This window comes from Orcinus orca, chromosome 16 (assembly GCF_937001465.1).
Source record: "Orcinus orca chromosome 16, mOrcOrc1.1, whole genome shotgun sequence".
NCBI lineage: Eukaryota > Metazoa > Chordata > Mammalia > Artiodactyla > Delphinidae > Orcinus > Orcinus orca.
In genome coordinates this window covers 22,112,740-22,136,311 of record NC_064574.1, presented here as the reverse complement: position 1 = coordinate 22,136,311, position 23,572 = coordinate 22,112,740, and the positions used below count along the sequence as shown (strand labels likewise).

General features: G+C 52.1%; 1 protein-coding gene across 1 annotated transcript in view; it reads right to left on the bottom strand.

Moving 5' to 3' along the window:
* TGM2 (transglutaminase 2) overlaps positions 1 to 23,151 on the bottom strand; it is a 33,367-nt gene extending 10,216 nt beyond the window's left edge. Inside the window, exons 1-9 of the mRNA XM_004272835.3 lie at positions 22,994 to 23,151; positions 19,335 to 19,514; positions 13,236 to 13,478; positions 9,491 to 9,609; positions 6,706 to 6,834; positions 5,483 to 5,660; positions 3,060 to 3,195; positions 2,056 to 2,159; positions 239 to 481 (exon numbers count right to left, since the gene is read on the bottom strand). Coding sequence (XP_004272883.1) covers positions 239 to 481; positions 2,056 to 2,159; positions 3,060 to 3,195; positions 5,483 to 5,660; positions 6,706 to 6,834; positions 9,491 to 9,609; positions 13,236 to 13,478; positions 19,335 to 19,514; positions 22,994 to 23,003 — 1,342 coding nt within the window. The 5' untranslated portion in view covers positions 23,004 to 23,151. The remainder of the gene's footprint in view (positions 1 to 238; positions 482 to 2,055; positions 2,160 to 3,059; positions 3,196 to 5,482; positions 5,661 to 6,705; positions 6,835 to 9,490; positions 9,610 to 13,235; positions 13,479 to 19,334; positions 19,515 to 22,993) is intronic.
* Positions 23,152 to 23,572: the final 421 nt, after the last annotated feature.

Here is a 23,572-nt window from a genome sequence, read left to right as displayed (position 1 = left end):
CTTTTCCTAAATGAATGATCCTTTACCACTGTCCCCCTGCCCCCAGGGTGTTTGTCAAGTTTGCATCTGATTCTAAGGAATTTCTTGAAATGGAGAGCAACCTACAGATCATTGTTGTTTGCAAGCTGCCAGAAAACACACCACACCCCCCCCCCCCCCCCCACACACACACACACGCCCTCTGGGCTGGTAAACAAGCTGCTTATCCACAAGGCAGTGATGAGCCCAGGGCCCCTACCCTCCGGGTACTTGTAGGTGTGGGTAATGTCCTCCCGCTCGTCTCTGCCCACGCTCTTTGTGCTGATCTTCTGCCCCACGACCAGGGAGTGGTTGATGGACTTGTGCATGGACCCATCATCCTGCCGGATCCAGTCCACCACGTCGGCGTTGACCTCGGCAAAGACGAAAGGGGCGTCGTACTTGGTGCTCAGGTCGCCCACCTTGATGGCACGAACGGGAACCGGGCCACAGCAGTATGTCCCTGGTTGGGAGGAGGAGAAGGGTAAGATGAGCCTGGGCTGAGGGGAGGGTGGTACCTCCAGAATCTTCCACAATTCAACCACACATAGCCGAAAACCTAGAGACCATATAGCCTTTGACTCAGGGATTCCATTTCTAAGAAGGCAGCATCAGGTAAGAATTAAGAATTCCAGGGGAGGGAGTTCCTTGGTGGTCTAGTGGTTAGGACTCTGCGCTTTCACTGCCGGGGCCCTGGGGTTCAACCCCTGGTTGGGAAACTGAGATCTTACAAGGCATGCAACAAGACAAAAAAAAAAAAAAAAAAAGAATTCCAGGAGACCCTGGAACCCAGCTTCTGGGGTTCAAAGCTCAGTCTCTTATTAGCTGTGTGACCTTGGAGAAGTCACTTAACTTCTCTGAGTCCTGGCTTCACGTGGGGATATTTGTACCTACCTAATGAGGATTGGCAAACACTTATTTCTATGTGTTTGATAAACAGAAATGTATCCCAAGGCACTTAAGGAAATGAGGAAGCCAACTGTAGGCAATACTTTACAAGGGTGTGTGTCTGTCTGGTTTCCTGCCGAGACTGAGAGTAGCAGTCAGTGTCTGACACTGACTCAGGGAGTGTGTGCTAACGAAATGAACAAGAGAGCTAGATGTTTATCTGGGTGTGGTGTACCACTGCCTCAAACTGGTCACAAATTTAAATGTTGAGGACTAGAGGCTTGGTAGCTATATTACAGTGCGTCCATTTGATGGAATGTGGTAACATTAAATTAAAATTAAAATCACAGAAAACTGTCTGATAGAGAAATGCTAATGATATATGGAGAAGTGACAGGGCCAGGATGAAAGACCATGTGCAGGAAGAGTTCTTAACCTGGGGTCCATGGAACCCCCAAGGTGCAGCAAATAGAATTCAGTAGCTCATAAACTTGGATGGGAAATTACATCATTATTTTCACTTCCTTCGACTGTGAAAGACCAAAAACCACAGTCTTAGGTGCACTTATGACTTGTCACTCATAAGAACCACAGATATTTTTATCTCTCTTTATAGTTGTTACAGATAACCGGAAATATAGATTGCATTCATCTCTACCACAAAATTATGGAACTTATTGATTCTACTAATAAATCTTGTTATATAGAGCATATATTACTATATCACAGATTTATTTAAAAATTTTTGATAACTATTTTGCAATGTAATTGAACCCTAGGTGTTATATTGTGTGTATTTAAAATATTATTCTGAGGAAGGATTCATTTGAAATTATTGGAAGCTGTGTGTGAATGTTAATGAAATTTCTTGGGGGGAAGAGGACAAAGATGCTATTTGACTTTTTTTCTCTGTGCTTCTCTATATTTTCTGTTTTCCACAATGTGCATGAATTACTTTTCAAATTATAAAAGAGGTGTTTTATAAAATATCAATGAGGTCCCCCAACACTCAATGTTCTTTGGAGTCAGCCAGACCTGGGTTAGCATCCCAGCTCTGCCCCTCTCCAGCTGAGGAGCCCCTCTGCTGGGTGGGTCCCCTCCAGCCTCTGTTACTTCATCTCGGTAATGGGGCCACACCTGCCAACCCACCTTCGCTCTTCTCCTGGGGCGTGGGGTCCAGGGCCTGCCACCCCTCGTATCCCGGCTGCAAGTCAGGCCTGGTCATCCACGACTCCACCCAGCAGTGGAAGTTCCTGTTGGGGAAACAAAGCAGAACGTGGACCAGGACTCTCATGCAGACGTTCACGGTCACCTCCTGCGGGCTGTCCACACTCGCCTTGTCCTAAGCTGACCCCAGAACGTCCCCCCCCACACTTTGCTCTTCCTCTGGGGGCCCCAGTCGGGTGCTCCCAACTACACTGGGAATCCTCAACCCCTCTCCCCAACTCCTTTCCCCTCTCAGTGGCTCTGCATGCCCAGCTGACCAGACCTCCTAATTTCTCGACTCTTCCTTCTTTTTTTTTTTTTGCTGCTGTTGTTTTTTTTTGTTTTTTTTTTTTTTGCGGTACGCGGTCCTCTCACTGCTGTGGCCTCTCCCATTGCGGAGCACAGGCTCCAGACGCGCAGGCTCAGCGGCCATGGCTCACGGGGCCAGCCGCTCCGTGGCATGTGGGATCTTCCCGGACCGGGGCACGAACCCGTGTCCCCTGCATCGGCAGGCGGACTCTCAACCACTGTGCCACCAGGGAAGTCCCGACTCTTCCTTCTTTTTCAGCTCACAGGCTCTGCCTGGATTCAGACCCCACCACCACCCACCTGGACCACAGCCCCGCCCCCTGCTTCCGATCTGTCCCCCCGGTCATCAGCACACCCCTCTCCAGTCTGAAGCCTCTGGAATCAAGACCAGACCCCCAGCCTGGCAGTGCAGACCCCGGACGGTGTGTTCTCCCTGACGCCCTTTCATGCTCCCTGCATTGACTTTCCTTCCTCTTGGCCTTTGCTCCTGCTGTCCCCGTCCTGGAGCCTCTCCAAGGCCCGCTTCCTTTTGTCCAAATACTGTTGAACTTTTAAACCCAGTTCAAATGTGACCTCCTCTGAGAAATCGCCCCAAGTTTCCTCTCCAGGGGATCCTTCCCACTGAGCGCCCGCCTCACCAGATCATCTCGCTCTTGTCACTCTGGATCTCCCCAAACTCGTTGCGGAAGTACTCGATGAGCAGGTTGCTGTTCTGGTCGTGGGCCGAGTTATAGTTGGTCACAACGCGGGTGGGGACGCCGAGGCACCGCAGCACTGGGTCGGGGGACACAGTGGAGAGAGCTTAGGGGATGAACTGAGGCCCTAGACACATCTGCTCTGCTTGGGCCTCCACGTGCCCATCTGTACCCCAGGGAGCACTGCACACTGGTAAGGGTGTACCCACCCAGACAATGGCACCCACCTCGCTGGTTGGCCCATGTCCACTCTTTCCCTTTCACATCACAGATAACAAAAGACTCTAAATGCAAATCTGACATTAACGGTCCTCTGCTAAACCCTCAATGGCTCCCCACAGCCCTCGAGGTCAAGGCCAGACCTCCACCGTGGCCCTTACCCTGGAGGGTCTGGCCCCTGACCACCTCCTGCACACTTTGCTCCAGCCACACTGGCCTCGCTGCTCCTCCAGCACTCCATGCTGCCAACAGCCCCAGGACATTGGCATATGCTGTACCCTGGGCCAGGAAGCCCACCCGGCCAGGTTTAGATTACCCCATCATTTGCATTCATAGCAAAACTGGCGATTCATCATCATTCTCAATATACAGGTGTGTGAGGGATTCTTTAATTTGTCCTCTGAGGGCAGTGAGCAAGCTGTCTTATTTTATATCCCCAGAGCCCAGCACAGGCCTGGCACAGGCTAATTTGTCAAATGGGATGAAGGAGTGGGTGAAGTAGAAAGAAAAGGAGGAAGGAAAGGAATGACAGAGATTCAGAGTGAGGAGTGAACAGCGGGGCAAGCAGAAGAGGGAACAAAGGTCAGGAGCCCTTCCGTTCCAGCCCCAGCTGCTTCAGGCTGTGTGGCCTGAGGCCAGTCCCTTCGCCTCTCTGGGCCTTGTTTCCTCCTCTCTAGCCCGGGCTTCAGGTGCACTGGGACTCCATCGTGGACGAGGAGGGCCTGCATTTGGGCCTCAGCACAGTTTACAGAGAGCCCAGAGTAACTGGGAAAGGGACTGGTGTTGGAATGATAGGTGACAAAGAGGCAGGATATCAAGTGGTAACTATAGACCACAGAGGAGGGACGAAGACCCCGGGCATGAATCCTGCCCGAATGGTGATGTTAGGTGCTCCTGACAGAGGGAATTATGGGTGTTTTTCCTCCTTCATTTTTTTATGTTACTTTTTATGTAAAATGTAAAAGTAACATATTCTCAGGGTAAGGTAAAGAAAGTAACATCTAAAAAAAGAAAGGCAACAGAAAGGCCTACTAAATGTAATCTGTAGGACCTTTGGTTTACTTTTAGTTTTGATTGAGGTTGAGTCTCTGAGACGGGGGAGGGACAGGGATGTGACCTTTGCCCTGTGCCCACCATCAACCAGAGCAAGAGCTTCCCCGATGGCCCTGGTTCTGGCCGGGAGACAGGAGGGCACTGGGAGGAGGAAGGAAGGAGCAGCTGTGACCCTTCACCTCTTGTCTGGTTCCTGTGCCCTTTAACTTGGGTAGAGTCTGGATGCTCTGCTGCCCGTGGCGAGGGCTGATGTCCCAACCCCAGGCCTTGCCCCACCATGTGACAGGTTTCAGAGTACAGACCTGAGGCTTGGGGAGACCTGTCGCCGCTGCCCAGGGAGCAAGGCTCCACTCCTGTCCCAGGGATGGTGTCCCGGGAGGCCTCATCATCACAGTCTAAGGCCAGGAGGCTGGCCTTAGAGGGTCGGGCCCACCTCGTTCCAAGCCTGGCTGTGCCGCTCACCAGCTGTGCAACCTTGGCCAAGCCACTTCTCTTCTCTGAGCCTCCGTTTCCTCCTCTAAGAGGAGCTAATAATAGCAGCTTGTAATGATTCAGAGGGTAATGGGTATGGGCAGCCTGGCCGAACAGAAAAGTGTGTCACGGTGCCCATCACTGCAAACGTCCATCCGATCACGGTCAGCCGACTTATGGACACAGAGAAAATGCCCCAAGATCCAGCTGAGGAATCCCAGCTGCCCCGGAAACCCCCAAACCCCACCTAACTTGAACCAGAGACTGTGCTAAGTGACATCTCCCCGGGTCCTAAGAGCTCCCTGGCACTTGGGTCAGTGACTGCTGTCTCCATTTTACACATGAGGAAACAGGCTTGGAGACACCAGTTCTCTTGCCCAAGTCCTCCCAGGGGTCAGAGGCAGAGCTGGAATTCAACCCGGGCAGTCCATCTCGAGTCCCTGGGCCGATCCACCATTCGGCTCCCTGCAGAAACCCCGTGACCACGGGGGTCAGATGCCCCCTTATTTGACCAAATCTCCCTGGCTCCGTTACACATCAGGCCTGGGAGAAGGCTGCAGGGACCCGGGCTCACAGAAGCCAAGGGCAGTTCCAGGCCCTCTCACAACCCGTGTGCCGCTCACCAGTGCAGGCCACAGCAGCAAAGACCCAGCACTGGCCATACTTGACGCGCTGGCAGCTGTCATTCTTCCAGCGACGCAGGATGTCCACGCTGCCGATCCAGAACATGGGGCTGATGCCATCCCTGTAGTTGTTATCCCAGCGTCCCAGCAGCACGCCCTGGTCATCATTGCAGTTGACCTGCAACCAGCGAGAGCATCAGAGGGACCAAGCCCGGGGAAAGGGTGACAGCTGCACTAGGGTGGGCATGAATTCAGCACATGGTGAAAGGCAGGGAAGGGCATTCCAGGTTGAAGGAAGAGCAGGTGCAAAGATCCCAAGGTGTGACAGACCAGGAGGTTAGAGATGGTTGGTGCTGGAGAGAGAAGCGGGAGGGAGGAGGTAGAGAGGGGTCAAGGTCGTGAGGGTGATGCTGGAGATGTGAATTTGTCCGTGGAGTGGAAGGGGGGGAGTGACATGGCGTGACCTGAGTTTTACAAAGACCCCCTCTGGCCCCTGCCCAGATTGTGTCATTTGCCCCCAGACTCCCAGAACCTCGAGAATAAAATGCAGCCTCCTGACCGTGGCCCTGAGGCCTGCACCGTCTGGCCCTGCCCCCTCTGCAGCCCACCTGCATCCGACCCTCCTGCTTGTGCTCTGCTCCAGCCAAACCAGCCCCCCTTTTGCTCCTCAAACCTGCCACAGCCGCCCCTCCTCAGGGAGCCTTTGCACAAGCTGTCCCCTCTGCCTGGGATGCTCTTATCCTCCCAGTTACTACGTCAACTCGGGACTCATCACTCAGGGAGGTCCCCCAGCCCCTTGCTGGGGTTAGGCCCTGTGTCAGACACTGTCACACATCTGGCCCCTTTGGCGAGTGCATCGTAATTTATGACTGTGCACTCATGTGATACTGTGGTTCCGCCTGTCTCCTCCCACACACACCCTAGAATGGAAGCTCTATGAAGTTAGAGACCATTCATGTCTTACACCTGCTTTTCCCCGGTGCCTAGGATGTGGGTGGCACTTGACGAATACTTGCTGGATGGGTGAGTGAATGAATGAATGAATGGATTGCTTTGAGGGACCACATGGCATTACCCGCATTTGTACCTTGTCTCTCCAAATACAAGGTCTCCTAGCTGGAACTCACCCATCTCCTGGGTTCCCCCACCGTGCCCAGCGTGGGGCCTGGCCTCCATCATCACAGTAAGGGAGGGCCCCTGGGGCGGGCCTGCTACTCACTCACCATGGCGCTCACCACCCGGCCCACGTAGACTGGACTGCTGCGGCGGGAGCAGTCGCGGCCAGCGTTCCTCAGGAACTTGGGGTTGACGTCCAAGAGCATCAGGCAGATGTCCAGAATCCCGTCTTCAAACTGTCAGAGGAAACAAGGGGAGGATGAGGGAGCTGAGAAGTCACCTCCTCTGGGAAGCCTGCCTTGAAGTCCAGCAGTTGTGGGACCCCTCTGCTGTCTCACACAGCAGATCGGAGGCTCGGGCTGGGTCTGTCACATCTCTGTAGTGCCAGCTTTTCCTGGCCCAGGAAAGGGGGGATGAGGTGGGACAATGACTGAGTGTGTGAGAAAGGGGGAGGGGGTGTGACTGCATCCAGGCTGGGGGGTCCTGGGAACTTGGAGTAGAGCCCAGAGTGAAAAGCCCAGCGTCCCTGGAGCTTCCCTCCCCTCCGACTCACCTCAGGCCCAGCCACTGCACTCCCCCACCACCACGTCTTCACTTCCCTCAAGCCTGACTCACCCTGCAGAGCTGATGAGCCTCCCCTCCTTCCCCATCCTATCGCCACACACCGTTCGGATTGGAACCAAAGTATAGACTGTAAAGAAGTAAATCTAATCTCATCACTCCTGTTTCCACTGCACCCAGAGTAAAATCTAGACTTTTCCCTGTGGCCTGCAAGGCCCATTAAGATCTGTGTCCCATAGAGAACAAACGTATGGACGCGGAGGAAGGGAGGTGGTGGTGGGATGATTGGGAGATTGGGATTGACATATATACACTAATGTGTATAAAATCGATAACTAATAAGAACCTACTGTATAAAAAATAAATAAAATTCAAAAAAAACCGATCTGTGTCCCACCCCATCTTTGACCTCATCTCTCACCGCTCTCACCCATACTCATTCTGCTCCAGGCTCACTGCCTCAGGACCTTTATACTTGCTATTTCCTTTGCTTGGAATGCTCTTCCTGCCTCTCTCTGTGTGACGCACACCTTCTCATCCTTGCAACTCAGATGTTATGTTTTTCAAAATCTCTCCTTGTCACCTTTCATTGGACGACCCATCCGTCACGTTCAAGAGCTCCTCTGTCTGCCCCCTGCTCCCCGTCTCTGTGGTCTTGTCCCAAACCAGGCCTTATCGCAGGTCTCCCTCCATGACACAGAATAGCCCTCCCTGGCTTGAACCATTCATTTTGTGGCTCCCTATTGCCATCTGCCTGACATTCAGGGCTGTTCACAACCTGAACACTGCTGACTTCTCCCACGTCATCTCCTGGGGCCCCTTCTCATATAAGTGCTCCCCAAACTGTAACATACTTCTTAGGTACATAAACTTTCCCACCTCTGAGCTTCGGCTCATGCTGTTCCTTTGGCTTGGAATACCAGGCACCCACCTCTTCCAAAGCTCAGCTCAAATTCTGCCTACTTCAGGAACTGCCTGATTCCCTTCCTTCCTTTAGGTCTTATCATCCTGGCTAGTGATGACTTCCGGAAGTTTGCAAGGCCATGTCCCACGGCCCCGCACAACCTGGACACAGACCAGCAACTCAGAAAATGAAAGGGAGGAGTTAGCTTTGTTCTGTCTCTCAGGGGAGAATACAGAGCCCTGGGAAATAAGAGCCAATTCATTTTTTGATGTATTTTATGCATCACAGTCATATGACCATTTCATTTACATCCCACAGAGGGCTACAGGGTTTCTGCAGTTATTTGGAGGCAGACAGTTTTACGATTATTATCCCCAATATTCAGAAGAGGAAACTGAGACCAGAGCCCCAGATCTCAGGGATCATCCTATGATCCCAGGGCAGGACTCTCTAGTCCTGAACATGGAGCCTGATCCAGGGGCTGCTAAGAGAAATCTCAAGGTGAACCCTACCCCAGGAGGCCAACACCCACTAATACACCAGGAGGTTGAAGGGCGAGGGGTGTGATGGTTCTTGCTTCATGAGTTTTCTCAGCAATATCTCAATAATTTTTATGGGATGCTGGATAGTAGAGGAAATAAGAGTATTGATTTGGAGAACCAGCCTGGGCTGGCCTGCTGAAAGAGGAGGAATCACATGGTACAGTGATGAGCCAACCAGCTCAGCCTAGACAGCCATGTCCTGGTTGGCCCATAGATTTATGAGAAATAATGAATGATTGTTTTTTCAAGCCTCCAAGTTTTGGACTTGTTTGTTAGTCAGCAGTAGCTAGCTGATACAACAGTGATTCTCAAAGTATCACTGGATCAATAGCATCAGCATCACCTGAGAACTTGTTAAAAATGCAAATTCTCAGCCCACACCCAGACCTACTGTATCAGAAACTAGGGCTGGGACCCAGGAACTTGTGTTTTAACCCATTTTTTTAGGTGATTCTGACATATATTCGAGTTTGTGAACCACTGATCTAGATAATGGTTTAAAGCCCCTCTCAGCACATGCCTAGCATATCGTAAGCTTCCTCCAGTGCTGCCCATTATTTTGATATATGGCCTTGAATGTTCCCCTTCTCCCTCATGGAGCACCTGCCAGCCCCACAACTCTCAAAGGCCCTCCTATTCTTTTCCACCTTGAATCCAGAGCTGCTGCTCCCACAGTGGAAAGGGCCACCCTTTGCTGTGTGACCTCAGGCTTGGCCTGGGCCCTCTCTAAGCCTCTAGCCATTTCAGGGCCCTTGAATCTTTGACAGCATGGTGTGGGTGACTCAGACCTGCTCACACTTCTGACTTTGATTTTGACTGTCTCAGACCCAGGACCTAGTACACGGTGGGCCTAAGATGGCTGGGAGGGGCAGGGTGTGGCCTTACCTGCCCAAAATTCCAAGGTATTCTATTGATGAACTTGGCTGAGCCCTGGTAGATGAAGCCCTGTTGGGTGAGGACGTACTCCCGCCGCTCCTCTTCTGAGTCCAGGTACACAGCGTCCGCTGTGGGTGAAAAGGAAAGGGCCTCAACTCGAGGTCTGGCAAGGCCCAGGTTCCCCACAGACATGGCAGCTGGGGTGCCAACTCCCCAGGGCCAGGTCAGTTTCTCAGAGGCCTTTCTCTCTTTTAATCAGAAAAACTAGTCATTAATTAATAATCCCATATCAGTGAGATAAGGTATTATCAGTGACAACAATGTCTGTCTTTTATCCGACACTTGGCATGTGCCAGGACCCATGATAAATGTATGACATATATTAACTTGTTTAATCTCTACAAAAGCCCCATGTGGAAGGGATCCTTGGAAGCCCCATTTTACAGATGGCAAAACTGAGGCTCAAGAATATATTACAGATGGGGAAACTGATGCCAAAACAAGGGACAGGCACACTCGCTGGGCCACGAGTCAGGAACCCCCTAGCTCTGAGTCTCCTTTGCTGTGTGACCCTGGGCAGGTCACTTCTTCTCCTGCCACCTGACTGTGTTCCCTAAGAGTAAAATGTGATCCCAGATCTGAAAGGTGCTTTGCAAGCTAAAGCCCTGAGCCAGTGCGAGGAAGGAGCATCATTCAGGTGGAGAGAAAGCCGAGAAAGTGTCACTGCAGCTCAGGGGAGGAGGGTCCTTGTCCAGCTTGGGGGGTCCGCTGGCATCTGAAGGTTGCCGGGATGACATTCTAAGCAGAGGACCAGAGAGAGCAGAGGTGCGCCTGCTGGAAGACGCAGGGCACTTAGTTCCCTGTGGCTAGTGACGACAGAAAAGGGCCTGGGGCGGTGGGGCCAGATGACTGGAAGGCAAAGGTTAGCCTGGCCTTTCTAATCCTCACTTCACAAGTGAAGAAATTGAGGCTGGGAAGGGGAATTCCAGAGCCATGGTATGACTTTGGTCGGCTCTGGGCATTTTTGCCTCCGTGGGCTCCTTCCTCCACAAAAAAAATAAAAAAACAAAAATATATTTTATGACTGCATTGGTATAATGATGAACATATTAATATTATATGTTAAAACACATTCTCTGGCCTGAACATTCATTTTGTTTCTTCTGATTTTAAAAGAAATTAACACATTTTCATGGGTCCCTAAAAGTATGGCGGGCCCAGGCAGCGTGCCTACTGAAATCAGCTTGGGGAAACATGCCCAGTGCCTGGGATGAAGCTGCCCGGCCCCTCAGACCCCTGGGCTCCCTACAGCGACCAGCAACTTTACAGCTTGGAGGAAGCAAACGTGAAAGTGGCTGGGTGTCTTCTGCGTCCTGCCCTGTGGCTCTGAAGATTGTGCAATAAACATCAGCCTTCAGATAAATAAACTATGTGGCTGTCAATCAGTGGCAGCACGGGAGGAAGAATTTAAAGAAGGCAAAGCCCACGGTACTTTCTCATCCAGTGAAGGTGTCAGCACATGTTGAATTGTCCCCACCGCAGCCCAGGAAGCTGGGACTATGATGTCCCCGCTCAGGTCTCTAGCTGGTAAAGGTGGAGGCCTTGGGGCCGCTAGATCCCGACCCCAACCATGTTGGAGCTCAGGGATGGGAGGCCCCCAGGTCACGGGCAGATCCCCCCTCCCCCCAGAGGGAGAGCAGTTTCCTCCCCTAGTGTGCCCAGCACCACTGAGCCCAACTTCCTGCCTCCGCATCACCGGTTCCCGGCCTAGGATGTGGGTCCCTTTAGTCACTGTGCTGCTTGGCTGACTGTCAGGGAGGAGGCCAGGACACAGGAAGGGGACATACCCCAGACCCTCACTCCCCGTTCCCTGAACTCTGAAACCCCACGGTGTTGGGGTCGGGGAGGGGCACTGCCACGTTCCTGCCGTGCGGGCAGGGTTGCCAACTAGCTGTAAGTTCACATTGACTGAAATCAAAATGAGTGGACAGTGGGTCCAGCAAGGCCACTTCTGTCCTGAGAAACCATTCCGTGTGGCCACAGGGCATGTGATCAAGGGTGTTCCTCCCTCTGATAAGCCACAGGGGATCAACTCATGCCTGTGGGTGGGAGCCAGACTAATGAACCATCCACCCGGCAAGACCCAGGGCACTCCCAGCTCTTAAGAAAGATGAGCAGATGTCTGCAGACTGATGCAGAAAGAGCCTCAAGATGTACAGTAGAGGGAGAAAAAAACCAACCCAAGTTGTGGGCTGATGGATATGGTAAGATTCTTTTATGTTTAAGAAAGACAGGGAAACCCATAATGCAGTGAGGTCTTGTACAACATGATGAATGTAATTAACACTGCTGTATGTTACATGTGAAAGTTCTTAAGAGAATAAATCCTAAAAGTTCTCAACACAAGGAAAAAATTTTTTCTATTTAATTTTGTATCTATATGAGATGATGGATGTTCATTAAACTTGTGATAATCATTTCACGATGTACATAAGTCATCGTGTACAGTCATTATGCTGTACACCTTAAGCTTATACAGTGCTGTATGTCAATTATATCTCAATAAAACCGGAAGGAAGAAAAAATACAGTGACTTCTCCAGGCACATACATTGGAATCTAAGGAGATAACCCCCCCAAAGACATCTAATAATGGTGTTTCCCAAGGAAGAGAGTCAAGGGGGGCTTGTCTCTCTGTAGTGCTTGAAGCTTTTATAGAGAGGGTGTTCTCATGTCTTACTGTTATAATTAGAAATAAAAGTGAAAGTATGTAAAAGAGAAAATTTAAAAATCTTTCTGTTCAAATAAAATGCCCCAAAATGGAGAAAAAAGAAAGAAAGAAAGAAAGCAGTGGCCTAGTAAGAAGCTGGTTGTCTTGATGCTGGAGAGGCCAGAATTTCTGCCCTGGGCCCCAGGCTTTGAGGAGGGACAGCCCATTCCCAGCTGGCCCCACCCACAAGGCCTCTCTCTCTGCTGGGCTCCGTAGCAGCAGGAAGGAAAGAGAGCCCACTGTCTTGTAAGTCACATGCGGAAACTGAGGAAGGCCTGTGGCGCGCCCCTGTCTCCTCCCATCTGCTCGAGATAGACTCAGCCCTCTCCCGGACTCTCTAGTTTTGTCCAGCATCGCCCACTTGCTTCTTGAAGGACCTGCCTAAAACCACTTATCTCTGAGCCTCAGTTTACCGTCTGTAAAACGAGGATGCTAACCTCTCCCCCTGGGGATTGTTGAGAGCCATCACTGAAAGAGTGCATAAGGAGGCACTTAGGTGACCAAACTGCTCCTGCCCACCTCTCCTGGGTACCCCGCCCCTCCACCTCCCTGTTTCCCTTCCCCAAGCCAGTCTGGTGGGATTTAAAACAGAGCCCCACGGAACAGAACCAGGCGTAAAGCCGCGGCCCTGGGCATCCATTGGGCAGCCCTTTCCTGAACGGGGCTCCTGAACCCGGGCCACCTCCAGGCCCAGCTCACAGTGCCAGGGCCTCAGACACGGGGTGAGATCCCTTCGTAGCTACGTAGGCTGGGGCAAGTCATTTTGCTTCCGCAAGTCTGTCTCCTCCTCTGTAAATGGGAATAATAATGAGTTCCGACATCACGAGGTCTTTGGGAGGCTGGAGCACGGAACTGTATAGAGCAGGCCTCATTCAATTCAATTGCATGTCTCTTCCACCCCATCCCCCCACCCTCAGTGGTTCCCATGGGTGGGTCCAGCCCTGCCCATCTCCACACCCTGCCCCGCGGATGAAGCGCAGCTCACCTGGGCACCAGGCATTGAAGAGCAGGGTGAAGTGACCCAGCACGAAGCTGGAGCCCTGGTAGCCAGTGGAGGCCTCCAGGCTGAGGCGGTACAGGCCAATGGGGGAGCTGGCTGGGGTGCGGAGCTGCAGCGAGAGGGCACTGTCCTGCTGGTCCACCACTGTGGCCACCCAGGCACCCTCCTCCACAGCATCGGACAGCCCGAAGCGGGCCTTGGTCCCGGCATCCTCGCTGGGGGCTGGGCCTGCAGAGGGAGAAAGCAGGGGCCGTGAGCCAGGGGTGGTGAGGGGGGGTGAGTGCCAGGGCTGGCAGGAGCAGAGCACATGTCTGGGGTCCCCTGGGCCTGGGTTTGAGGCCTAGTTCTGTCACTAACCATTGAGGGAACTTTGGGGACAGGTTTCATCTCTCTGAGCCTCAGCTTCTTCATCTGTAAAATGGGGATCAGACCCCAAAATGTGCAGGATGGTTTTGTGGGAATACGTGAAAATGTGCAGGCACACAGCACGTCCTCAATCTCCTAGGAGGTTCCTCCTGGGAGAGGGGACAGTGTGGCCTGGGACAGGGTCACAGTCACACTGTTCTGGACTGGTGTGACTTTGGGGAAGACCATTCTCTTCTCTGGGCTCAGTTTGCCCATCTGTAACATGGACAGGAATTAGGCAAGATACTCTCCGAAGGTCCTCCTCTCCTGCCTAACTCCTTTAACTTTCAGAAAAAGAAGCTGAGTCTCTGAGTAGAATGGGATCTTGGTCCTCTGATGTCCCCAGTGGGGCCTGTCTGAAAGCCTGCCTGCTCTTGGCTAGCAGAGGGTGCTGGCCAATGCAGGTCTAGGTGTCTGTCTCCCAAGGGCCCCTCCAACTTTGCCTCTGTATCTCCATAGGCAGCCACGAAGAGCCAGAACTACCCCTCACCTCCCTACAGCCTTTTACACTTTACAAAGCACCTTGGCACTTCCTGCTTCTCCCAAGACCCCTTGTACAGGAGGGAAAACTGAGGCTCAGAGAGAAGGGCTCTCCCAAGAACATCCCAGGGGTCTGCAGCAAAGCTAACATCTGAGCCCACATCTCTAGGCCCTGGGCTGCCCCCAAGGTGCCTCTCATTCCCAAAAGGGAGGCTCCCTAGTCGGGGGGTTTCAGGGCTCAGTGTGGTGACAGCCTGTCTTGAACTAGCTCTTTTTCAGTTGGAGGGCAGGGCCTAGCCCATGTAGGCAGGTCTGAGTCATGGGGAGGGAGAGGGGTGCTGGTCACTCTTTCTGGACTTGGGCGGCAGAGAGAAGAAACAAAACCTTCTCTGCCTGGTTGGGCGGCTGCTCGGGAGGCTTTCTGTTTATTCTTGCATCTCCCTCCCTGCAGCTCTGCCCCCCCTCACTACTGACAATATGGGGCCCTGCTCACTGAGGGGCTACCTGCCAGCCCCACCCACTCCCAGGCCCAAATATAACTATGAACTAACTGGCATGACACAGGCCTCTGGGGCCCTGTCTGAGTGCCAGGAGCCAGCTGTAAGCCTTTAAATGCTCCCTGTCTTCCAGAGCCAGTATTTAGGGGAGAAGTGGGGCAGCACTGGGGCCCGAGAGCCAGCCTAGGTCTGGTTCCACCACTTAGACCTTGAGTGCTGTGTGACCTGGGCTAAGTCACCAGGCCTCTCTGATCTCCGATTTTCTCATCAAAGAAGAAAACAGACTTAGACTACACGCCTGGAAAGGTTCGACTCCAGGTCTGAAACTGGCTCTGTGGCCTTGGACAAGCTATTTAGCTTCTCTGTGCCTCAGTTTCCTTACCTGTAAAATGGGGTCAATTGCAATACCTCCTCATAAGGTCATTGTGAGGCTCAAAGAAGGTGATGCTTGTTAAGCACATTGCAAGGTGCCTGGCACATAGTAAGTGCTCAATACATGATAGTTATTATTAATTATTGTCACTACCACCTTCTAACGCTGTTTAGAAGAATCAGTAAGAGTTTAAAGTAGTGACTAGCACATAGTAATTATGCAGTAAATATGAACTACCCCCAGCGTCATCCAAAGAGACCATATTACAAATCAGAATTCTCAGGCCAAATAACAGATTTTGAGACTGGAGTGGAATGCGGTAATTGTATAGCTCAATTGAATCACTTCACAGATACAGAAACTGAGACCGAAAGGGGTAAAGTTGGGGTGACTATACATCCCAGTTTTCCCAGGATAGTTTCATTTTATGCCTGTGGTCCCAGCATAATTCTTTTTTTTTTTTTTAACATCTTTATTGGAGTATAATTGCTTTACAATGGTGTGTTAGTTTCTGCTTTATAACAAAGTAAATCAGTTATACATATACATATGTTCCCATGTCTCTTCCCTCTTGCATCTCCCTCCCTCCCACCCTCCCTATCCTACCCCTCTAGGAGGTCACAAAGCACCGAGTTGATCTCCCTGTGCTATGCGGCTGCTTCCCACTAGCTATCTACCTTACGTTTGGTAGTGTATATATGTCCATGCCTCTCTCTCGCTTTGTCACAGCTTACCCTTCCCTCTCCCCATATCCTCAAGTCCATTCTCTAGTAGGTCTGTGTCTTTATTCCTGTCTTACCCCTAGGTTCTTCATGACATTTTTTCCCTTAAATTCCATATATATGTGTTAGCATACGGTATTTGTCCTTCCCTTTCTGACTTACTTCACCCTGTATGACAGACTCTAGGTCTATCCACCTCATTACAAATAGCTCAATTTCATTTCTTTTTATGGCTGAGTAATATTCCATTGTATATATGTGCCACATCTTCTTTATCCATTCATCCGATGATGGACACTTAGGTTGTTTCCATCTCCGGGCTATTGTAAATAGAGCTGCAATGAACATTTTGGTACGTGACTCTTTTTGAATTTTGGTTTTCTCAGGGTATATGCCCAGTAGTGGGATTGCTGGGTCATATGGTAGTTCTATTTGTAGTTTTATAAGGAAACTCCATACTGTTCTCCATAGTGGCTGTATCAATTTACATTCCCACCAACAGTGCAAGAGGGTTCTCTTTTCTCTACACCCTCTCCAGCATTTATTGTTTGTAGATTTTTTGATGATGGCCATTCTGACCACTGAGGTGATACCTCACTGTAGTTTTGATTTGCATTTCTCTAATGATTAGTGATGTTGAGCATCCTTTCATGTGTTTGTTGGCAATCTGTATATCTCCTTTGGAGAAATGTCTATTTAGGTCTCCTGCCCATTTTTGGATTGGGTTGTTTGTTTTTTTGTTATTGAGCTGCATGAGCTGCTTATAAATTTTGGAGATTAATCCTTTGTCAGTTGCTTCGTTTGCAAATATTTTCTCTCATTCTGAGGGTTGTCTTTTGGTCTTGTTTATGGTTTCCTTTGCTGTGCAAAAGCCTGGAAGCTTCATTAGGTCCCATTTGTTTATCCAGCATAATTCTTAATGGCACCCCTTTCATTCTCAGAAAAGACTCTGTTTGGATGATCAGTGATCTGGTCTCCATGGTAACGGCCTGGGCCAGGTACCATAGCCACCATCATTATTGATACACCACCCTCAGGAACAGGCCAGGAAACACATTTCCCTTTCTCTCTGTCCCGCGGAAACCGTGTACATACACGCACTTACACACCCCTTTCTTCTGAGGGGTCCTGGTGGATGGGATGCGGACGGGCTGCCCCCCGGCCCCACTGCTGCTCACATAAACTGGCTTAGAAAACTCCTTGGCTGTGGTTCCACGCGGTACTCTTTGTGGGGCTAGAGGCGCCGCAGAGACCCGCCTGGGTAAATGGCCCTGGAGACCTGAGGGGTCCTGGCCACTACCCCGACCATGGCAGTGAGGGCCTGGGTGGGGTGGATGAGGGGAACCTTCCAGAGTCAAGCCTCCTATTAGCTGCAGAAGGCTTCTTTTCACTGCTTCAGGATGACCTCACTCTCACCCGACCCACCTTCCCAACCCTGGCCCGCCTTGGGGGGAAGCAGAGCTTTATTCCTTAACAAGGGTGGTGCTTGTCTGCTGTGGTCTGTACCCCACAGCAGAGCCTGTCCGGCCTCGAATTGTCAGGGTGAAATGCATGGCATCTGGGCATGGGTGGGGTCAGATCACACACCCCATTTGCTGAATGACCTTCGCCAGCTCTCTCCCCTCTCTGGGCCTCAGTTTCCCTGAAGAGGTAGGACAGGCTGATCATAAGCTAGAATGTTCCAACACTAGGGCAGGGTGCCCAGGCCAGGCCCAGGGTCGGGGGCTGACCAAAGCCAGGCCTCAAGGCAGAAGGCCCCGCTTCCTGGTATTGTTTCTCAGCTTCCCCAGCCCACAGGAGGGTCTCGGTAGCTCAGACAGGGAGGCCGAGTGCACCCAGAGATACAGTGCCTTCTGTGGCTGCCCCGGGGCTGTGGACGTTACCAGGGCAGGTTGGCTATGATTTGAGATAAGTTGGCAGAGACTGGAGAACAGAGATTAGTTGCTGGGGTAAGAAGGTCAGCTGCCTGCCTCCCCCGTGGCCCCAACCCTGAACTTGGGGCCTCGTGACCTAGTGTCAGGCTACCTAGACAAATGGAGAAGAAGGAGAAAGAAATTCGGACACCTTGAAAGTGAAAGAAGGAAAAAGAGATGGGAAATACCCCAGTTGGCAGTTCATCGACCATCCATTTCACAGAGGAATAAACTGAGGCCGGCAGGCACTTGTGGTGAACAAGTAAATGTCCCTGCTCTCAGATCACATCAAGGAAAAGCCTCAACTCTGGGGTCAGGGTTTCAATCCTGCTGTGTCCCTAACTTACTGTGTGACCTGGACAAGTAACTTGACCTTTCTGAGCCTCAGAGTTCTCATCTGTAAAATGGGTGTTAGTTATGCTTCCAGAACAGAAGGATTCAGGATGAGTATGCATACACCATAGATGTGATTTTCATCAAGCCAAGCCTGACACTTCTCAGGGCACCACACCCAGCCCTTAACTGCCATGGATTCAGCCTTCCACTTTACAGAGGGGGAAACTGAGGCTGGAAAGATCAGAGACTTGCAGGAGGCCCCTCAGATTTATTGGAAGAACCCCAAGGATGCTGGGTATGTGTGTGTGGGGGTGCCCTGGCTAGTAGGTGTGTTCCTGCCAGAAGGGAGGGGGGAGGAAGGAAAGGGATGAAGGGGATATCCGTGGCCGGTCTGCAGGCACTGTGATAAGCTTTATCAAACGGCCTCCCAGGTAGTACGGGCCTCAGCCTGCTTGCTCTCTGGCCTCAGAGACCTCAGAAAGAGCTAGAGCTCACCTTTCCCACACTTGGGCCAGAGTCCCAGCCAGGCGGCCCCTCTCTGACCTCAAGGGAGTGGTTCCCATCAGAAGCCAAACCCAGGGATTCGGCATTTAAGGCCACTTTCCTGGGAATAGCAAAGAAGACTGGACACTGGGCATCTGGGGATGGGGTGGTTGGGGCCTCAATGTCCCTTCATCCATCACTGGAGTCCCTGGAGCAAGACCAGCAAACAGCTGCTAACATCTGCAGAGCACTCCCTCATGTCAGGCCCTTCTCACCTAACTACCTTCCACCAGGAGCGCTTTACCTCAGAGAGGCTAAGCAACTTGCCCAGGGTCACACAGCACGTAGGCAGTCTGGTCCACACCAGAACCCAGGTCTGTCTGTCCAGCTCCTGAGCCTGAGGCAGCCTCCCAAGGCTTAGAGAAAGAACCAGGGGAACATAAAACTGCCCACTCAGAGGGCTGGAGCAGCTGGGGTTCACTCCACCAACCAGACCCTCTTTGGGCCTGATCCCAGAGGCTTCATCAGGTTGCGTGGGTTTGTGGGGGTGGCTGTTGATAAGAATTGGGAAGTTGTTCTCATGTGGGAAAAGGCAGGCAGGACCTTGATGGACCCGTGTGGCGGCAAACCTCCCCCTCAATCCTAGTGACAACAGGTTGTCAGGAACCCAGGCGTCCAGAAGCACAGACTTATCTACAAGACTGAGGGCCTGCGGAGACATCTCTGCACTCTCTGGCCTCAGTTCCCTCATCTGTAAAATGGGTTATGACTGCTGGGAATTTCTCAGGGGGCAAAGAGGAACGGCGTCACCTGTCCCATGGTCTGTCAGGGGACAACGAAACCACAGAACAGGGAGGTGCGGGCGTGGGACTCACCAGTCACGGCACAGAAGGTGAGGCTGTCCACGCCGGCCTCGTAGTTTCGGCCCTCGAAGTGCAGCGTCAGCCAGAAGGGCTGGCCCCGTCGCACCACCAGCTTCTCCCTGCACAGGTCAGCCGTGTGGTGGTCACGGCCATTGGCCTCCAGCTCCAGGTCACATCTCTCCAGAACAAGATCTGTGGAGACAGATCTTGAGCCGTGATTCCATCCCTCAGCCAGCTGTGAGCCCTGAGCTCCCTGGACGTGAGGGTTTCAGGGCGCCCCCCGGGAGCCAGCCTTCCCAATCCCCACCCTCCCTGTCCCCCAGGGGCTAACTGGGCCTGAATCTCCCCAACTCTTTTTTTTTTTTTTGGCCATGCTGCGCGGCTTGCAGGATCTTAGTTCCCAGACCAGGGATTGAACCTGGGCCCACTGCAGTGGAAGCCCGGAGTCCTAACCACTGGACCGATGGGGAATTCCCTCCCCAGCTCTTAATCACAGGTTGCGTGCACTGCGGCAAGTGGGGAAGCTTTGCACCTCCCAGCCGTGGACCCTCAGGCAACTCAGCTTTTCTGGGCCTCACTTTTCCCCATGTGTCCACAGGTGGGGACAGCAGGACCCACCTAACAGGGCTGTGGTGAGCCATTTAGCCCGGTGCCTGGCTCATAATAAATGCCTACTAAACACGAGCTAGTCTATTGTGATTGGAGGGCTCTTTTGGTAAAAAGGGGGGTGGTGTTCGGTATCAATTAATTACACAGGCTTTGCCTTTTAGGTTCAATTTCCAATTTCCAGAAAATACACAGGACTGAGGAAGATGTAAACACAGAACCAGGAAGCGATCAACAAAATTCATACTCTGGGAAACTATACGTAAAGTATTCGGTTTCTTTAACCAATAAATTACAAAAAAAACCCCAGAAAAGACAAGAAAAAAAAGTTGAAGGGATAACCTATAGACTAAGAGAAACCTAAAACACATTACAACCCACTGTGCTGTGTGACGCTTATTTGGATTTTGATTTTAAAAACTATTTATTACATGCATGAGGCAATTAGAAATTTGAATACTGATGTATAATGGTGGTATTAAGGAATTTTTAATTTGTTTATGTCTAAAAAGGAGTCCTTATTCTTTGGAGAGATATATTGAAATATTTACGGATGAAATGATGTGATGCCTGGGATTTGTTTCCAAATAATGGGTTGTGGGGTGTGAGGGCAGGAGGCAACAGTAGCCATAAGTTGGTGGTAGTTGGGACCAGGTGACGAGAACATAGGCATTTATTCTACTGTTCTCTCTACTTTTATGTATGTTCATTATTCTCCATAATATAAATTTTTTTCAATGACAGAGGTTTTGGAGTCTTCTGGACCTGAGTTTCAGTTCTGCTGTGCCGCTGTGTGATCCTGGGGAAGGTGTCTCTCCCTCTCTGTGCCTCCTTTTCTGAAGCATCAAAGGGCTGCTGTGAGGTCTAGCAGAGGACACCCTTTCCCCAGGGCCGAGCCCAGGGCAAAAGTTTGATATGTGAAAGTTCTCTTTTCCCATATTTTCAGAGGGAGCTGAAGACCAGGGGAGGGATTGGGGTGATGGGAGAGTGAGGGTCAAATCTCATAAACCTTGGCAAGTTCAATCTGACCTAATCAAGGTCAAAATTAGGGGGACCGTAGGGTGAGAGGAGTGGGCAAGGGAGATGCTCAGAATTATGGGGCCCTTAAGAGTATGTGGTCCCACTGAGGCCCAGGGGCAGGGATTTGCCAAAGTCACCCAGCAAGTGGGTCCTTCCACAGGGACATACATGCAGGTCTCCTCCCTTCCGCCATGGAATAGCCCCCAAATGAGGCGTGAATTGCCCAGTAACTGCCGAGGGCTTTGACATGGATTATCTCCACTTAAACCTCACAACTACCCACCTACACAGCTACTACCACTACCTTCACTTTGTAGACAGAGACATTACGCGGCCCCAGGTCTCATGGCAAGCACAAGCTGAAGCTTTGGGGTTTGAATCCAGCGCTGTAGGTTCGGGAGCCTGCACTGGTAACAACCTCACTCACAGCTCAGGATTTGTTGTCCATCTCCCTGACCCCCTCCACCCCTCCCATCCTCCGCCCACGTCCAGTGTTGTTTCAAGCCTAGGAGGAGACCTGGGGGAAGTTGAGGCCCCTGCAATCACAGCAAGAGAGACCTCCACTAGCCACAGGGAAGAACTTCTTGCTGGCCTGTTACTGTTTTGGGAAACTTCAACTCCAGAGAGCTTAAGCAAGAAAGAGGCCACTGTTGTCCCCCTAGGAGACCTTAGGGAGATGGTCAGTCCCTGGTCTGGGGCAGATGCAGCACTTTCTCACTCTATTGTCTGAAGAAAGATTTCCAGAAATCATGCCCAGCTCTAGAGGTGCAGAAACACTGGGGTCTAGGATCTTAGGATTTCTGCACTGAGAAAGGACCCGAGGTCTTCCAGGCCACCGGGACCCTGTAGGAAGTGGCCACTCTGGCAATGGGGCAGGGGGCTCATCATAATTGGCATCTCCAGAGTCCCCCAGGTCTACTGAACCCCACTCTTGGGGACAGGGTGGGAAACTGCATGGGGCACAAGTGGCCGCCTAGGTGACGCGTCACAGCCAGCCCTGAGCTGGCTTTCGATCGCATGTGTTGGGGAGCCGGGTCCCAGAGAGGGACAAAGGTGGCCCGAGATCACACAGCAGGTCGGGCATGTCGGTGGTTCCTCCTGCTTGTTCCTGCTCCACGCGCCCCGGGTCCCTCTCCATGTTCGCTCTGCCCACCCTCCTTCCTGGGGGCTGCGGTGGTGCAGAGGCCACCTCCAAATGGACTTGACCCAAGAGTCAGCCAGGATGCTGAGTCCAGCAGCATTAGTACAGGCGCATCTCCCATCGTAGAAATCCCTCCTCTGAAATGGTAGCCCTGCCCGTGTGTGTGTGTGTGTGTGTGTGTGTGTGTGTATGTGTGTGTGTGTGTGTGTGTGTAGGAAATGAATTGAGCCCCTTCTCCAGTCCTTTCACAGATGTACTGAGGACTGGCATTACTGTCCATGTTTTACAGGAGGGGAAACTGAGACTCAACCAGTGGCCAAGGACCAGGGTTGCAGAACTTGAGGGCAGGGAGGGACCTAGGAAAGCAAGTCTGCTCTCAGGCCTCTCCCCCATAGGATGCTGGGAGTTCCTCTCTGGCCCCCAAGGCCAAGGAGACAGCCAGGCTTGGGTTACACACCACCACGGACTAACCAAAACTAAGTACTTGAGCCCAGGCCAGCACCCTCTGTACAGCTTCACGCCTGGCATGCAGCAGGGAGCCAGCTCCCACTAACTGACGAAGGACAAGTGACAGTGGTCTGCTAACACAGTACTTTACCGTTCATAACATGCCTTCGTGTTCCATTGCCTCATCTGATCCAGGAAGGCAGAGGTTAATGACTATGCCCTGGGGATGGGGAAGCTGAGGCCCCAAGCAGAGCCAGGACTAGGAGCCCGGCACCTCTCACCCAGCCCAGCCCACCTGTTGCGCTCCAAATCGGGGACTTAGGGATTGAGCCCAGCCCGGTCCGGACCCCCACTGCACCGGTGGGACCACAGAGATCAGGTAAGGATGGCTGGACCCGGGGCCCCTGAGCGGTCGCAGCGGCGCTGACCCTGATACTGCACTGACCCTGATACTCACCCTCGGCCATGGTCGGGTGGTGGCTGTGCTCTTCAGACCCGTGGCAGGACTCTCCAAGTGCAGACCACTAGCAACGGGCAATGCAGAGGCTGAGACCGACGGTGAACTTATAGCCCGCTTAGGGGCGGGCTAGGGGCGGGGCCTTGCGGGAAGGCAGGGACCTGGCGGGGAGGCGGTGTCCTGTCTGGGTCCACGCTCCTCTCCACCAGCCGGCTGGGGCGCACCCGGGGGTCAGGAGACGAGGGAGGAAGTGAAGGTTGGGCAAGGGCGCCCCCTGGGGAAACAGAGCAGGGCTGGGACGGCAGCCACGGGGACACACAGACCAGGACACCCAGACACACCTGGATACATAGAGTCAGATCTTGGGTAACAGAGACCCCTGGATACAGAAACACACACAGATACAGACACACAATTGCACCAGGACACACAGGCATACTTGGATACACAGACATGGACCCGCAGTCAGGTCAGACCCGGGATCAAGAAGACACATACACCGTCAGATAAAGATACATATGGAGCAGACACAGACACACAATCAGGGACGTAGGGTTGTGGACGCACAGAGACACACTG